The following is a 15,751-nucleotide window of genomic DNA, read 5'->3' as shown; positions in this document are numbered from 1 at the left end:
GAAGACTAAAGGGACTAAATGGGCTGACAAGTCCCCTGGACCTGATGGCCTGCATCGTAGGTTCTTAAAAGAAGTGGCTGCAGAGATAATGGATGCATTGGTTGTAATCTTCCAGAATTCCCTAGATTCTGGAAAGGTCCCACTGAATTAAAAAACCACAAATGTAACACTTCTATTCAAGAAAGGAGGGAGACAGAAAGCAGTTGGCCTGTTAGCCTAACATCTGTCATTGGAAAATGCCAGAATCCATTATTAAGGAAGTAGTAACAGAACATTTAGAAAATCATAACACAATCAAGCAAAGTCAACATGGTTTTGTGAAAGGAAAATAGTATTTGACAAGTTTATTAGAGTTCTTTGAGAATCTAACAGGGTGGATAAAGGGGAACCATGAGATGTATTTGGATTTATGAAAGGCATTCGATAAGGTGTCACATAAAAGATTACTGCACAAGGGAAGAGCTCATGGTGTTGGGGGTAATATGTAAAGGATTGGCTAACTAACAGGAAACAGAGAGTCAAGATAAAAGGATCATTTTCAGGTTGACAAACTGTGACAACAGGGTTCCACAGGGACCAGTACTGGGGTCTCAACTATTTATATTCCATATTAATGGCTTGGATGAGTGTATCATAGCCAAATTTGCTGATGATACAAAGATAGGTAGGAAAACAAGTTGTGAGGAGGACACAAAGGGCTGGACTTAATGCACCCCTGGTGATGGGCTAGGAGGTGGGGGCGCCATTGAATTTCGAGAAGAGGCGGAGAGCCCCTCGACTTCCTGCCAATATGCGATTAAGATGGGGGCAGGAAAGGTCTAAGAGATCCTTTCCGCACAAAGGCCAATTGAGACCCTTAGGTGGCCAATCACTAGCCACATAAGGGCATCTTCCCACTAGAGATGGAATTAAGCCACCGGCAGGGGATTTGAGGCCTCCCCCATGTGGGAGGTCACCCAGTAAAACAAGGTGGCCTCCCTGTGGGCTTTGAGGGGGAGGCCTCCTCTGTGGGTAATCTATGGTCCATGCCGGGCCCCCCGGTGGCAAACAGCCCCGCTCCAGTAACACCCCCCACCTGCACTCATTGCCCACCCTCCCTGCCCGCCCCACCTTCGTCAGGGCCTGCGGACTAATCCCAGTGACCCTACCTCACTTACCTTCTCTCTGGATCTCCTGAGCCAGGCCTGCTCCCAGATCTCCTGTAGTACTGGCAGTGACCGCTGCTCCCAGTGGCCCTGCTGATACTACTGAGCTGACGACCCTCTGATTGGCCAGCAGCTCTGAGGTGGGATCGCCATTCTTAAAGGCATGCCGGGCACTTAAGTGCCTGAGTGCCATAGAATCGTGCTTGGAGGACTCCGGACGCCTTTATTGCCCAGCGTCCGGAGTCCTGCTGGTGTGACTAAATCCAGCCCAAAGACTCTACAAAGGGATATAGATAGGTTAAGTGAGTGGGCAAAAATTTTGCAGATGGAATATCATGTGGAAAAATGTGAGGTTGTCCACTTTGTCAGGAAGATAAAAATAGAATATTACTGAACTGGAGATTGCAGAATGCTGCAGTCCAGAGGGATCTGAGTATCCTCATAAATGAATCACAAAAAGTTAGCGTGCAGGAACAGCAAGTAATTAGGAAGGCGAATGGTCTGTAACCTTTATTACAAGGGGGATGGAGTATACAGGAGGGAGGTCTTGCTACAACTGTACCCGGTTTTGGTGAGACCATAACCTAGAGTACTGTGTACAGTTTTGGTCTCCTTATTTAAGGAGGAATATACTTGCATTGGAGGCAGTTCAGAGAAGGTTCACTGGGTTGATTCCTGGGATGAACGGGTTCTCTTATGAGGAAAGGTTGAGCAGGTTAGGCCTCTACTTATGAAGTTTAGAAGAATGAAAGGTGATCTGTTGAAACATATAAGGTTCTGAGCAGACTTGACGAGGTAGATGCTGAGAAGGTGTGTCCCCTCGTTGGGGAATCTAGAACAGGAATGCACAGTTTCAAAATAAGGGGCCTCCAATTTAAGATGGAGGAGGAGGAATTTCTTCTCTCAGAGGGTCATTAATCTTTGGAATTCTCTACCACAGTAAGCAGTGGAGGCTGGGTCATTGATTATATTCAAGGCTGATTTAGACAGAATTTTAATCTACAAGGGAGCAAAGGATTATGGAGGCAGACAAAAAAGTGGAGTTAAGGCCACAATCAGATCACCCATGATCATATTGAATGGCAAAGCAGGCTCGAGGGGCCGAATGGCCTACTCCTGCTCCTATTTCTTAAGTTCTGCTGTTGCCTGTACACCTCGTCTGGACCCATCTTTTGTTTCTTGTCCCATTGTCATTTCTTTTTACCTTGTACCATCATCCATTTTGTTATTTACTCACTCCTGCCCTACACCCTATCACAGACCCTACCTTTTGTTCTTTCCCCCTCACCCCCTCCTTTCCCTGCTTCTGTACTTGCTTAAAATTTGTTACATCTCTAATATCTTACAGCTCTGATCAAAGGTCATCAATCTGAAATATTTCTCCAACAATGCTGCCTGATCCACTGAGTGTTTCCAGCAATTTCTGTTTAAATTTCAGATTTCCAGCATCCCCAGTAATTTTCTTTTGTTGACTTGATGGGAGGCTGTCTACAGGGAGTGGACACAAACAAGGATGAATCATTTTATTTTGGGAGCTCCAAACCATTTGTTTATTCTAAGCCTTCCTTCTTCCAGAGAAATATAGCCAAGCACCTAGAAACCATGCCCAATAGAGCATTTTAAACACAGTCGAAATATTGGAAAGCTATAAACTACCAAAAGATATTTAGCATATAAACTTTCTTATAATCTGTAACAGGACAAGCTTACGAGTCTGTCAAAAATATGTAATTGTTGTTTGGTGAGGGAACTCTGTGGGTGAGAACATACTTTTAAGTTTCAGGCTATAGGCTAGAAGCAACCAGCATTAAGTGATTAGCAAAACATGCACCAGATGGTGAGTAAATTACATATAAATATGTACAGCAGATGTGTGTATATACTGATATATATAATATATTGCATCTGTTATATATTATATTTTATGTATTGTCTCTTCCCTTTGGCCTCCTTGTCTCGGGAGACAATGGGTAAGCACCTGGAGGTGGTCAGTGGTTTGTGGAGCAGCGCCTGGAGTGGCTATAAAGGCCAATACTAGAGTGACAGACTCTTCCACAGGTGCTGCAGGTAAAATTGGTTGTCAGGGCTGTTTCGCAGTTGGCTCTCCCCTTGCGCTTCTGTCTTTTTTCCTGCCAACTGCTAAGTCTCTTCGACTCGCCACACTTTAGCCCCGCCTTTATGGCTGCCCGCCAGCTCTGGCGATCGCTGGCAACTGACTCCCACGACTTGTGATCAATGTCACAGGACTTAAAGCGGAGACATGGACGTCCGGTGGGTCTGATACCAATGGCGAGCTCGCTGTACAATGTGTCCTTGGGGATCCTGCCATCTTTCATGTGGCTCACATGGCCAAGCCATCTCAAGTGCCGCTGACTCAGTAGGGTGTATAAGCTGGGGATGTTGGCGGCCTCGAGGACTTCTGTGTTGGAGATACGGTCCTGCCACCTGATGCCAAGGATTCTCCGGAGGCAGCGAAGATGGAATGAATTGAGATGTCGCTCTTGGCTGACATATGTTGTCCAGGTATTATAAATCGTATATTATATATGAATACACACACAACTGCCGGGACTCAATAGCACACACATATCTCCTGTGGTGTCACGTATGATACATTGGATGATATTCTAACAGAAGGGTTAAACCAAAAAATGCACAATATACTATTTTGACTACTAATCCAGAGCTGTGATTCTTTAAGTCCACAAAGCAAAATAGTTATTCAATTAATGAGAATGTAATTATTTGACAAAAGCACTATACAGGGTAAGGTCAATCAGATTTCAATTGTTCTTCAGGATAGAGGTGAGAGTACAGAATGAAATGTCTGGCTTTTTTAAGTACAATATTCAAAGTTATTTTTAAGTCATGGCCTAAAGACATCTGCCTGTTTTATTGATAAGTTATGTTGTGTCAGTGAGGTGTTTCGATGCACATTCTGTCTCTTATTTAAAGATTAATAAGTTGGAAATAATTAGCTGCAAAAAAGTTTTCTACAATAGATTTCCCCATAATTAAATGCAGCAGTGAAGTGTAATACTGGGAGTGTGACATGATGCAGGAAGTGCTTGTACACATACCGTTTTCATTATATTTAAGATTTATATTTTCAGTTGATTCAATTGTGAATAAATAGAAATATGGAATTAATCCTTTAAACATATAAAAGTTCAAACAGTATGTTCACAAAAGTAGTGTTAACTTAAAACTGCTCCTTAATCGAATTATGATTCTGGTATTTTTGGATATGTCACATGCTGCATATATATTGCAATGCATTGGTTTTATACAGTGGGCTGAATTTTACACTCCCCCTCCACCGCCAAAATAGCAGGAAGGTGGTGGGGGGTGGGGTGTAAAATGGAGCAGGAGGCTCGGGGGCCCTTCCCGACCTGCTCCTGCCTCCGCCACCACTTTACACAGGGCAGTGGTGGCGGAAAATGGCCTGCCCACCCCAGGCCAATCAAAGTCCTTAAGTAGCCAGTAATGGCCACTTAAAGGCCTCATCCCACCACCAAGGGGATTTTATCCTTGGTCGGGCGGGCGGCCCAGGCCCAAGAGAAGCTGCCTGACAAAAGCAGGTGGCTTTCTGATGGCTTGGTGGGGGCCCTCATGATCAGGCAATCTGTGCCAAATGGAGGGCCCCCCATGCCCCATCCACCCCAATGCCCCCTGTCCCCCCAATTGACCGATTGCCCCCGTCGAGGCCACAAAAACATACCAGTTCTCCGCGGCTCTCCGACATCTTCTGTCATCAGCTGGGATGCAGTCCCAGCAGTGGCCACTGCTCCCTGTGGTGCTGCTGGGACAGAGAACTGCCGGCCCGCTGATTTGCCGACAGCTCCATTAGGCGGGACTTCCTGCCTCAATGAGGTGGAAGTCCCTCCTCAGACCAATTAAAGGCCTGGGACTGCAAAATGCCAGGCCAGACGGAGACATGTTCACCACCGACATTTCAGTCGGTGGAAGGTTTCTGTCCACCGAGGGTAAAATTCAGCCCAGTGTATCTAGTGATGGATAACAGATTGCAGGTATACAATTGTGGATGACTCCAGTAGTTTACACTATTCTATCATAGACACCATGAGTGCTTGGTTGTTTGTTGATGGAAGGGGGGGGGGGGAGGGATTGTATGATTTACTTCGCCCAATTACACGCTGTATTATATTTCCTTATTCCCATGGAGTGTGGTGTACATTTAATGGATCACAATACTCCCTATAATGGCACAAACCAACCATTTAAATGGTTGCTATTTGCTCCTCGTAATGTGGTGCTTTATTGCCTAGAGCTCCCAACAACACCCCAATTACATCTGATATGAAATATATAGTTTTCCATTCTTTTTGTTATGAAATTCATACTTCCCCAAAATATATATTGAATATATATATATATATTCACATATAATATGTATTTACAAATATACCATGTATATATATTCACATGCACTATATATTTTGGGAACACACACACATATATATACATATATGCCTGCATATATATAATATATATATCACAATTTACAGCTTAACAAGTTAACATTTTTGAACTGAAGATATGAACAGTAGTGAACTGCTTCCTTGTACTGACAATGAGAACTATCCCTGACAGTAACACTCATACACTTCAATATTAAGCAAGTCCACAATTCTACACTGTTAACATGGCAGGAGTTGTTGGAGTGACAGGTATGATCAGCCAGAATGACACAGATTGCGGAGGCAATTACACATGGAGCTGTGTTTATCTTCAAGACCTGGCAACCCTCAAAACCAGTTACATTCCTAAAACCAAAATAAGTCATCGTCACTGCTAATGATTGGCGCTTGGCAGGTCGGAGCTGCAACTTCACCGGCAAATAATTTTAATAACTTCTCGAGTGCATGCCCAGATACTGGTTGGCAACTACATTCAGGCATTGAGAGAGTCCAAAGAGAAACAGACAGGGTGAGGTTATAGAGAAAGAGCTTGCATTTGTATAGGGCCTTTCACAACCTCAGGACATCCCAAAGCACTTTATACCCAATGAGTTACTTTTGAAGCATGATCACTGTCATAATGTAGGAAACACAGCAGCCAATTTGTGCACAGCAAGCTCCCACAAGCAACAATTAGATCATGACCATGTTTTAATGATGGCGGTCCGGATACTGGGACAACTCCACTTGCCCTCTTCCATATAGTGCCATGGGATCTTTTGGGTCTACCCAAGAGGGCAGGTAGGCTGTCTGTTTAGCATCTTATTCTAAAAAAGGCACCTCTGCCAGTGTAGCACTCTCTCAATACTGCACTGGAGTGTCAGCCTAGATTGTGTGCTCAGATCTCCGGAATGGGACTTAAACCCACAATTTTCTAACTCCGAGGCCAGAGTGTTACCACTGGGCCCCGACCATATTACAATGTAATGCAATATGTTATGTTACAATGTAATATAGCACGAGAGTAACAACACTGATAAGTTTTCCTGACTTTCTTGGGTTTGATTATTGATTGCTCCACAATTTATTCAAGAGAGGGCGCTGTAAAACAAGAATCCGTGCTCGACAGAAGGGCGAGATAGACTCGGTTGCTGCTGTGAACTGTAATCCATGAATCTCTGTAATGTGAGCTCTGGGGCTTCATATTTCACACTGATTCTCTTTATATTGCACTGTGGGTCTATAAATCTGAACACATGGCATGAATATGCAGCAGATACAAATGAAACGAATTAAATCTTCACTTAGTTTAGAAAATGTAGACATTGTCTATATTCACCACACCAATAGTTAGAGATTAAAGGCGGAAGGAGAAAATTAACAAGTACACTGACCCATTGTTTTAACTTAACCTGAGAGCAGAGGGGTAACATAAACCCTGATAAATTCTGCGATATTTATGGAGTAAGAACAGACCTGGTCTGTAGAGCAAGCGAGAAGAAAAGAGAGAAAAGCGAATTATAAAGGGGGAGAAATGAGAGTTCAAGGTCAGGGCAGACAGAAACTACGTGAAATGAAAGAAAACTGGCGGCTTCAGGAGGAAGATGAAAACTTTCATTGATTATACCGCAGTTTCGTGGATCCGGGCTTGTTTTGTCCAGAATGCTCCTTTTAGCTTTTTCCCTTGTGATAAATACCGTCCCGCACAGGCAGTGAGTCCGCTTTGACCCCTCTGTTAATGGGCACCGCGGTTGTTAAGTCTTGGGCAGTGAGTTCGGAGGGTGAGGATTGAGACTGGCTGTTGTCTTTCCACGCCAGAAACGCGGAGAAATGCCCAAAACAATTGCGCTTAGAATCAGATTAAGCGGACTCCGGGTGACTGCGATCCCGAACATGAGTTACCTCGCAGAACTATACAACGGTGCAGAAAGTCGCGTTTTATCATTTTCGCCCTGCACTGACTTTATCGCATGCATCTGTTTAAATGTGCTCGTTTTAAATCAAGCGTTTATTTGTTGGAATGGCAATAAATAGGAATTAAGCATCATTTAAGTAAAGTTTTCTACGTGCGTAAGTTAGGGACACAGATATCGTTCTGAGTGAAATATAACCCACCTAAAATGCCATGAAATTATAAACAGGCTTGTAAGTGAGACAAAGCGGTAAATTTTCTGATTATGGACCGGCTCCCGTTAAAGAAATGCTGGGACGTTAATAGATGCATGAAACAATCAGAAACAAGAACCTTTGGGGAGTGACTAGCAGGGACATTTGTAAGCACAATATGAAATGCACAGCGGCTAGTCGCAGCAGGAACTGTTAACCCACTTGTTTCTTCACAGTGCTATTAGTCACTCGGCACGTTGGCTAACATCTGTTTTTGCTGATGTTGTATCTCCTGCACGGTTTGCTATCTTGGGATCGCTATCCTCACCACCCCCCTCTCTCCCTATGTGAGCCTGCTGCTCATTTGAAGTGAATTGTTGTTTGGATTGGTTTGGAGCTGGCTACTTTCTGACTGAACGTGCATCTCCCACGATCCCTTGCAGAGTTGTGCCTCTCCTCCTCTCCACTCTCCGCTTTATTGGAGTAAGTCGATGTGAGGACGTGAAGATCATGTTGAGATTTCTGCACTGCTCCGGGAAGCATCTGCTCAGTCCAGACACCTAAAGAGTTTGAACCCCCAAATCCAGCCTGTGCCCAGCAACTCGGCTCTGGGAGCAGCGGCGAGCAGAAGCTTTTAATACGGTGGGATCTTGCATTAAATCCAGCTCCTTCAGACTTGTGACCACGAGAAATCGCTGGCTGCCCCCTTTTGAGCATGACTTTGGAATACAGGACGGGACTTATTTTTTACTTGTTTTGGATACGATATTCTCATGGGATGCCTCATGTCATTCGAATTGGTAAGGGCTTTTCTCGACTTGATACCTTTTGTTTGATTTGAAGGTACTCTGTTGTACTGCTCTGGGTGGATTACCAGGAGATCTGTTCAGTTTTTTTCCTGTTACTATTTAGCCGGGGGAGCGGTGAATGGGGGGCAGTGAGAGAGATGGAATCTGGCAAGTTAATGCATGCGACAACTTAAGAAAACCTGCCAACTATCAGGGGTAATCTCGGTCTGTCCCGGTAAAAAGCAGAAAACAGTCTGCTTGCTTGTTTAGTTGTAAGGCACGGTCATTGAAAAAAAATACACACGTACAGACAGCTCAAGGCAAATATTTGAGGATCCGTCATAGTTCATATAGTTATATTAAGCAAGAGTAAATGATGGACAAATTTTAAACGGAGAGGGAACAAATGGTAAGTTTAATGCCCCTGTAGAGTAACTTAGCTCAGAAAGACTATACTTCGCTATTAATGGGTTATAAGTAAAACTCCGGGTTCTAGTTATTGTCACACCCGCCGTATCGCAGACGGTGGCTCGGTTATATTATTGCGCGTTTTATATGGAGTTCATTATTGCTATAAGTGGGGCAGTGACAGAATGATTAAAGTTGTACGTTTTGGTTTATTGCTAAACTAATTAGATTGCTGCCGAGTGCATATATAAGAATAATGACCCTCCCCCCCTGCCCCCCCCCCCCCCCCCCCCGAAACAGGGACATAAAGAGGTAGGGGTCTCTCGTATTTAAACATCCACATGTATAAAACCAGGGTGATAGGTGGGAATAAATGACACCGTGTCTGCACACTCAAGAGTAAAATTGTACATATGCAGTTTAAAAAGCGGGGAGAGCACAGCATAACACAAAGAGAGATGGGTGAAATGGACCGGGGGCATTTATGTATCATTGTTCCAGTGATTAAATGTATTTATAGCAAACACAGTTAGATACCAGAGTAGACAGGTAGGTACTGGGTAGAGAGAGACACAGATATAGAAGCACGGGGACAGACAAATAGGATGATAGATGGACAGGGAGCAGTGGAGTGGGATAGGCAATGCTATCTGTCTTAGTTCTGTGTGCCTAGTTTAGACAGACACTTACACTGAGAGCATGCCGGCACCGCACCAGCCTCATCTCCGAGCATATCCATGTGGTTTCATCTCTCACACTGCCTTGTTTGCTCGTGTCTCTTAAATTCGTGCCGATTCGCGATCCAGCGTTAACAAAAAAGATAGGGAAACTGCGGAGGTGTGGACTGGTCTTTTTGTGACTGACAAGACGATTGCAACATTGCTCCCCTGTATCAGACAACTGAGTGAAGATCAATACGTTTGTGTCTGTTGGCAAATAGCTTCAGACCAGTGGCTTACCATCGCCTGGGACCGTCAAGTAGATACAAAATAAAACCCTCAAGTACGCGACATTAACATGTGGAATTGTACAGATGTTCACACATATTAAGGTTGCTCCCTAAACATGGGGATTATTGACTGGGATTGTCTTTCCCTTTCATTTAAGCTTCTAACTCAATGATAGCCCATAATTAGTAATGCGAGTATTTGGTGAGACGGTGGGCACGCTGAGAACCTGGAATGAATCCGATTCACAATTTAAATGGTCAATGTGAGCAGTTATCTGCAAAGAAACGAGGTGTTGGTTGTTGTGCGAGAACCCGACTGAGACTGGAAACGCACTGGGGGAACAGAACTGTGGAGGCAGTTCCGAATGCAAGAAGTGTGCGCCGAGGCAGGATTCAGTAAAAAAAATGCTATGAGGTTATATCGATCTTCTACTCCTCCCCGTCCTAGAGTATCTGTAACAAGAGTTAGAAAATGAAGGGGGGGGGGGGGGGGGCGGTGATGAATCCACACATTTCTCATCAGAGAAAGTCCAGTTTATGGCTTCCGCACCACTACAGAGGGGACTAAGGAGGGATTGGGAATCCAAGGCAAATCCCAAACAAAATAATTAAGCTTTAATATTTGGTAAATGTGATTATGTCTCACTAAATCCTTCCATTTTTTCTAGTGTGTAAAAGAGTTAGATTTTCTGCTGAAGTTGTATGTTATTAAATGGAAAACTACACAAGACGGAGGAGCTGCTTCTGAATAATTGAGACCTGCGCCTTCCGTTGCCATAGAATCATGGAAAGTTTACAGTGCAGAAAGAGGTCTCTGGGCCCATCGTGTCTGCGCCGGCTGAAAATTGAGCCACGCTTTCTAATCTCACCTTCCAGCATTTGGTCTATGGCGTCTGCAGGTTAGGGCACTTGAGATGCATGTCCAGACACCTTTTAAATGAGTTGAGGATTTTGCCTCTATTATCCTTTGCAGTGAGTGCCAGACCCCCACTACCCTCTGGGTGCAACATGTTTTCCCTCACCTCCCCTCTAATCTTTTTACCAATCACTTTAAATCTATGCTGCCTAGTCACTGGCTTCTCTGATAAGGTAAACAGGCCCTTCACCTCCACTCTATCCAGGCCCCGCAAAATGTTGTACATTTCAATCAGATCTCCCCTCAGCTTTCTCTGTTCCAAGGATAATAACCCCGGTCTTCCAATCTTTCCTCATTGCTGCATTTTTCCAGTTCCAGCAACATCCTCTGAAATCTCCTCTGTACTCTCTCTAGTGCAATTACATCCTTTCCGTAATGAGGTGACCAGAACTGCACACAGTACTCCAGTTGTGAGCCCGGTGTGAAGAGGACCTCCACAATGGTTGGCTTACAACGCATCCCTACGCAGTGCGATGGGGGGGGGGGGGGGGAATAGTAAGGTATAGGATAAAAAATAGCCTCCAAGTCCCGAATTCCGAAATCAATGTTGGCATCTCATCACAAAGTGAAATTCCTCGCCCCACCCAGAAGGGCTACAGTGTGCCTTGGTGAGGGTGCCTGGAGCAGGTCTTATGTTGTCAGAGTCGACAATCTTAATGGCGCTTGGGAGGAAACAGTTCGAAAAGTGCAAGCCAAAAGTCTGAAGATGCATTTTACCCTCCCTTCCAATTATTTATTTAAAAAAAAATAATCAACAGAAGAGGTGCTGTCCATATAGAACCGCTTGCATAGGTCCTTCCCTCCTCCACTTGCCTCTGCCCATCCATTTAATCTCATCCTCCATACCAGTCTCATACCAGTCCTTAATTACGTTTGAAAATAGAGGGAGCGAGCTTGTTGAAGGGAAGTGGGTGTTAGGAAGTGTGTCCATTGGAAGAGGTAATGGCACTGGTCACTGCCGAGGCTGCAACGTTTGAACAGAGTTTCCGTCATTAAGTGGCATTGTGAACAGAAGCGAATGAGATCAAGAGGAGCAACTCTGCGCAAAGCGCTTGGGAACAGGACAGTCAGTGCCCAGAGTTCAGGATTATACACAAAGGTTTTCCGATTCAGATAACCATAGACGGAGTGCACAGACTGTGCAAGATAAATATAGCACACAGGGACAGGTTAGAATTGATAGAGTGGGTGGCTTTCTAATAATTCCAATTGGGAGTCAGGATGGTTTGAATGCTGGCTCTGGGAGACAGGGAAGTACCCCGTTTTAAACCTAACTTTCAGGATCAGAGCTGAGTACAGTACCGTGAAGTTATCAAATATCCGAAAGCTATCGTTTCGGATGTCAGACTTCTTATGGCTGAATCTTGCAAACCCTTTGGAGAAATTGTATCGCGCGTTTGATTTTTTTTCTCTCGGATTCTAACCTGTCGCGCTCGGCTTCATTCAGTTGGCAATCTACAGCACAGAACTGCCCTAAAAAATTCGAGCCGAGACCACTCATGTTTTGCTGACCCGATTAAATGCTAATGCCTTTTAAAGCTGCCCCTGTCTCAGTATATGTCCTGCTTTAATTTAAGACACACTTAAGACAATTTCATTCCATAAGCGGTTTGAAGCAGGTAGGTTTAGTGCAGATTTACGGTAGTGAACTTTCCAACTGAGGAAAACGAACTTGGACAATTATTTGTTGAGCAATCAATTGCTTCCTCTGATACCTCAGTCTAATCGATCATAGCTGGATAACTAATATTGTAAAGTAGGGAACTGGTCGGATTTTTTTTAACCTGAGATGAAGGAGATCTCTCTTGATCGTTCGCTTGATGGGTAGTGAGACTTGCTGTTTCCATTGTACTTACTTATTTGCCTACTCACCGCCCCCATCCCCCACCCCCAGTTTCATTCTACACGGTGCCCCCAGGGTGACATCATTACCTCGATGGGTCATCCAGTATGAACCACAAACGCCCATTAGAGAGGGAGACTGACCTGGCAGCTAGGTGGTGGAGATGGCTCAGGGCACTGGAGGAGCCATAGTGAGCCCGAGAGGCCCCTGTCATGTTAACCCTCCCTCTCCCCGCCTCCATCCTCTGTTTGCTTGTTGACCCAGTTCCATCAACTCAGGGCCATTGTGCAATGTCAGTCCAGTACCTACCCTTCCCAATCTGACTACAGACAGTGATGCTGAACGGATGCAGCGCAGAAGGCGCCGACTGTTGTGTAGGTGCTGGGATGTCACTTTTTTTTCTCTCTCTCAATTCATATTTCCGAATAATGCTTTCGGTTTTAACACCCAGCCTTCCACTCCTGAAACCCTAAGAAACCCTTCAATTCTCAACATTGCTTTTCAGCCAGCTGTTCTCAGATCTTTGGCATTTTTGCAAAGTAATATTCAATAATCATAGTGTAAAATGCGACACCCCGGGTGTTATATAGGCAAACAGGTTACTTTCTTCCTCTGCTTAATCCACAATCGACTTTATATAAACACAAATCTCCCTTTCATTAATTTTAGTCATAGCTCCAACTCTTGCGTTAATTCATTTCTCCCACTGATCCCGCTCTTTTCCCCCACTGTCCCGCTCTGCCCATCTTACCATCGGTCTGACCCTACATGTTTGTTCTCCCCTCCCTTTTCATCTCTCTCTCTTATTCTCTATACCGGACTATTCCTTTTATTTCTGCCCGCCATTCTCCATTTTTAATTTCTTAAAGTTTACTGCAGTATTTGGAAGGAATGGTCGTTTTGCAGATTATCCCGTTTACCCCGTCGAGCAACATAGAGTAAGAAGTTCTGAGCTCCTGTGCTGACTGGCTGATCTCAAAAAGAGTGGGGGGCGGCGGACGGGGACCAGCCTCCACGGAAGTGATTTCGTGCGTGGGGATGTTGAGTACGGGCAGGATCTGAGTGGCTGTGATTACTCTGCAGCCTGCCAGCACTCAGTGTCAAGACTCACACACGAATAAGGACCAGTTGGGCTCGGAACTGGAGTGTGAGTTGTCCGTATGGAATTCAGCAAGTATTGGAGGTGGCGGACAATATCTTTAAGGGGAGAACATTGGTGAGAAAAATCGCATGCTGATTCCCTGTTTATCACTCAGTATAAAGACGTAAATTAACAGGAAATCCTTCCTCCCAAATGATTGAATTTATATTTTGAATATTCATAGACACAGGAACACTTTTAATCTAAAGTTATTCCCTCCTAATGTTTCAGAAAACAGTGCCACCCTTCTTTACGAAATCGTATCTTCCTGCATGACAGGAAAGAGGCTGGGAATATTCCACAGATCGAAATATATAGCTGTAGTCGAGTATATCAGATGAAGAAATTAGTTGGCTTCGCTATATTTTATAGTCATTTTTTTTTAAGGCAGACTATGTCTTCCATCCCAGCGTGTACATTCATAAAGACTGAAAGGCAATTACTAAAACACAGAACCTTCTGACATCCAACCTTTCAAACAAGAGCTTTTACTATAGCTGTTCCAGGACTCCCGTCTCCCTGTTAGCTGTAGGTCTCCACGCTTATGATGGCAATTGAAACACACACACACACTTTGGACCACTCTTTCACTTTCCTGTAATAAGACTAGGCCAGTTATCTGCATGTATAGCGTTGGCCTTCCTGCGTCTGCTACACCCCAACGATCCTGCTCCGGAATCAGATTCTGCACCCTCTAGTTAAGCTGAAAAGGCTCGCAAAATGATTAGGGAAATTGTCAAGAGTTGAATGGAAGCCAACTGGAAAGACTGTTCTCCCAGCATGATTCCTGTGGCGTAAGAAGGAAGCAAGCAAGCCGGGAAACTGTTTATTCCTCTGTCAGAAGATGAGAGTGCAACAGCAGACAGAAAAACATGCAATGAACACGGGCAATCTGTAATGAAGACTGAAAATACTGTGTGAATAGCAGGTCTGCCTGCACCAGCAGACAAGAAAATAATCTGTTATCCCAATCTTTGGATCTCACCCCTTTGAGAGACCTGGTGATGAAGGTCTTTACCACACAATATTCCTGACAGACCTCTTTTCGGTGCAAACTCGCCTATAGTGCTTTGCTGGTGCTTTCAGTCTCAATTGGTAACTCGACAGCCGATCTGAAGTTGGGATTGAGCCACAGGCAACACTCTCACCCGAGCTGACAGGAGAGGAGGTAACAGTGAGGGGAGAACTGGACCCCGCCGAGGTCGGTGCAGCTCCCATCTTTCATCAAATTAAGAGTGCGGTTGTGCCAAATAGGAGATTTAAACACGCAGAGGAATTCACACCGAATTCTAGAAATCACTACGCAGAAATACTGAGGCAAGCAATGTACTCTAGATTATACCAATTCCATGTCCAAGACCCAAAAATAAAATAATTCTAAAATTATAGTTAAGTCAAAAATACAACCAAACATACATGACAAGCTTGGTAAAACAGGAATACTGCGCGTTATTGACTTATGAAAAATATCATCTTATGGCTCAAGCTACTTTAATTATTGGCTGTCGCATGGACCGTTGTGAACGCTCACATTACAGTCCTTGCGGATAACATGATAGTTTATTCTTCCATTGTTGTTCATTCAGTGAATCATTGTCTGTATTTATGTGTCTGCACCTGCATTTAACAGATAGGTCGGCTGCTGGACCGATCCTTCTCAACGGGAGGTGATCACACCACTAAACCTATAAAATAACCTTTTTTGCGTGATAGCGCCGCAAGTCTGATTTTGGAGCATCAAACAGGTGAAGAAACCTGTTAATTACGGTTTAAATCTTTACAATGACCGATTTAATTTTAGGGTTGGTGCCCGTTATCTTTTGCAATGCGATCCAAAGTGGAGGTTGTGTTGTCCGGCTACGGGAAATGCCACTGAGATGAATATCTTCCAATGGGTATTCAGAACTGACCATTTAGTTCTTTCTGTAGCTCTGAGTCCAAAATGGGACTTCCTCACCTAATGAAGAGCTACGTCAATTAAACCACTTCAATCAGGGAAGTGGAGAGATGCCCTGACGGCCGATTCGTTCCGAA

General features: G+C 44.3%; 1 protein-coding gene across 1 annotated transcript in view; it reads left to right on the top strand.

Annotated features, from left to right (window-relative positions):
- The first annotated feature begins 8,265 nt into the window (after positions 1-8,265).
- The window catches only part of grik3 (glutamate ionotropic receptor kainate type subunit 3), a 561,495-nt gene continuing 554,009 nt past the window's right edge, over positions 8,266-15,751 (top strand). Inside the window, exon 1 of the mRNA XM_068011169.1 lies at positions 8,266-8,472. Within this exon, the coding sequence (XP_067867270.1) occupies positions 8,388-8,472 (85 nt within the window). The 5' untranslated portion in view covers positions 8,266-8,387. The remainder of the gene's footprint in view (positions 8,473-15,751) is intronic.

Source organism: Heterodontus francisci, chromosome 31 (assembly GCF_036365525.1).
Source record: "Heterodontus francisci isolate sHetFra1 chromosome 31, sHetFra1.hap1, whole genome shotgun sequence".
Classification (NCBI taxonomy): domain Eukaryota; kingdom Metazoa; phylum Chordata; class Chondrichthyes; order Heterodontiformes; family Heterodontidae; genus Heterodontus; species Heterodontus francisci.
This window is presented reverse-complemented; position numbering and strand designations above follow the sequence as displayed.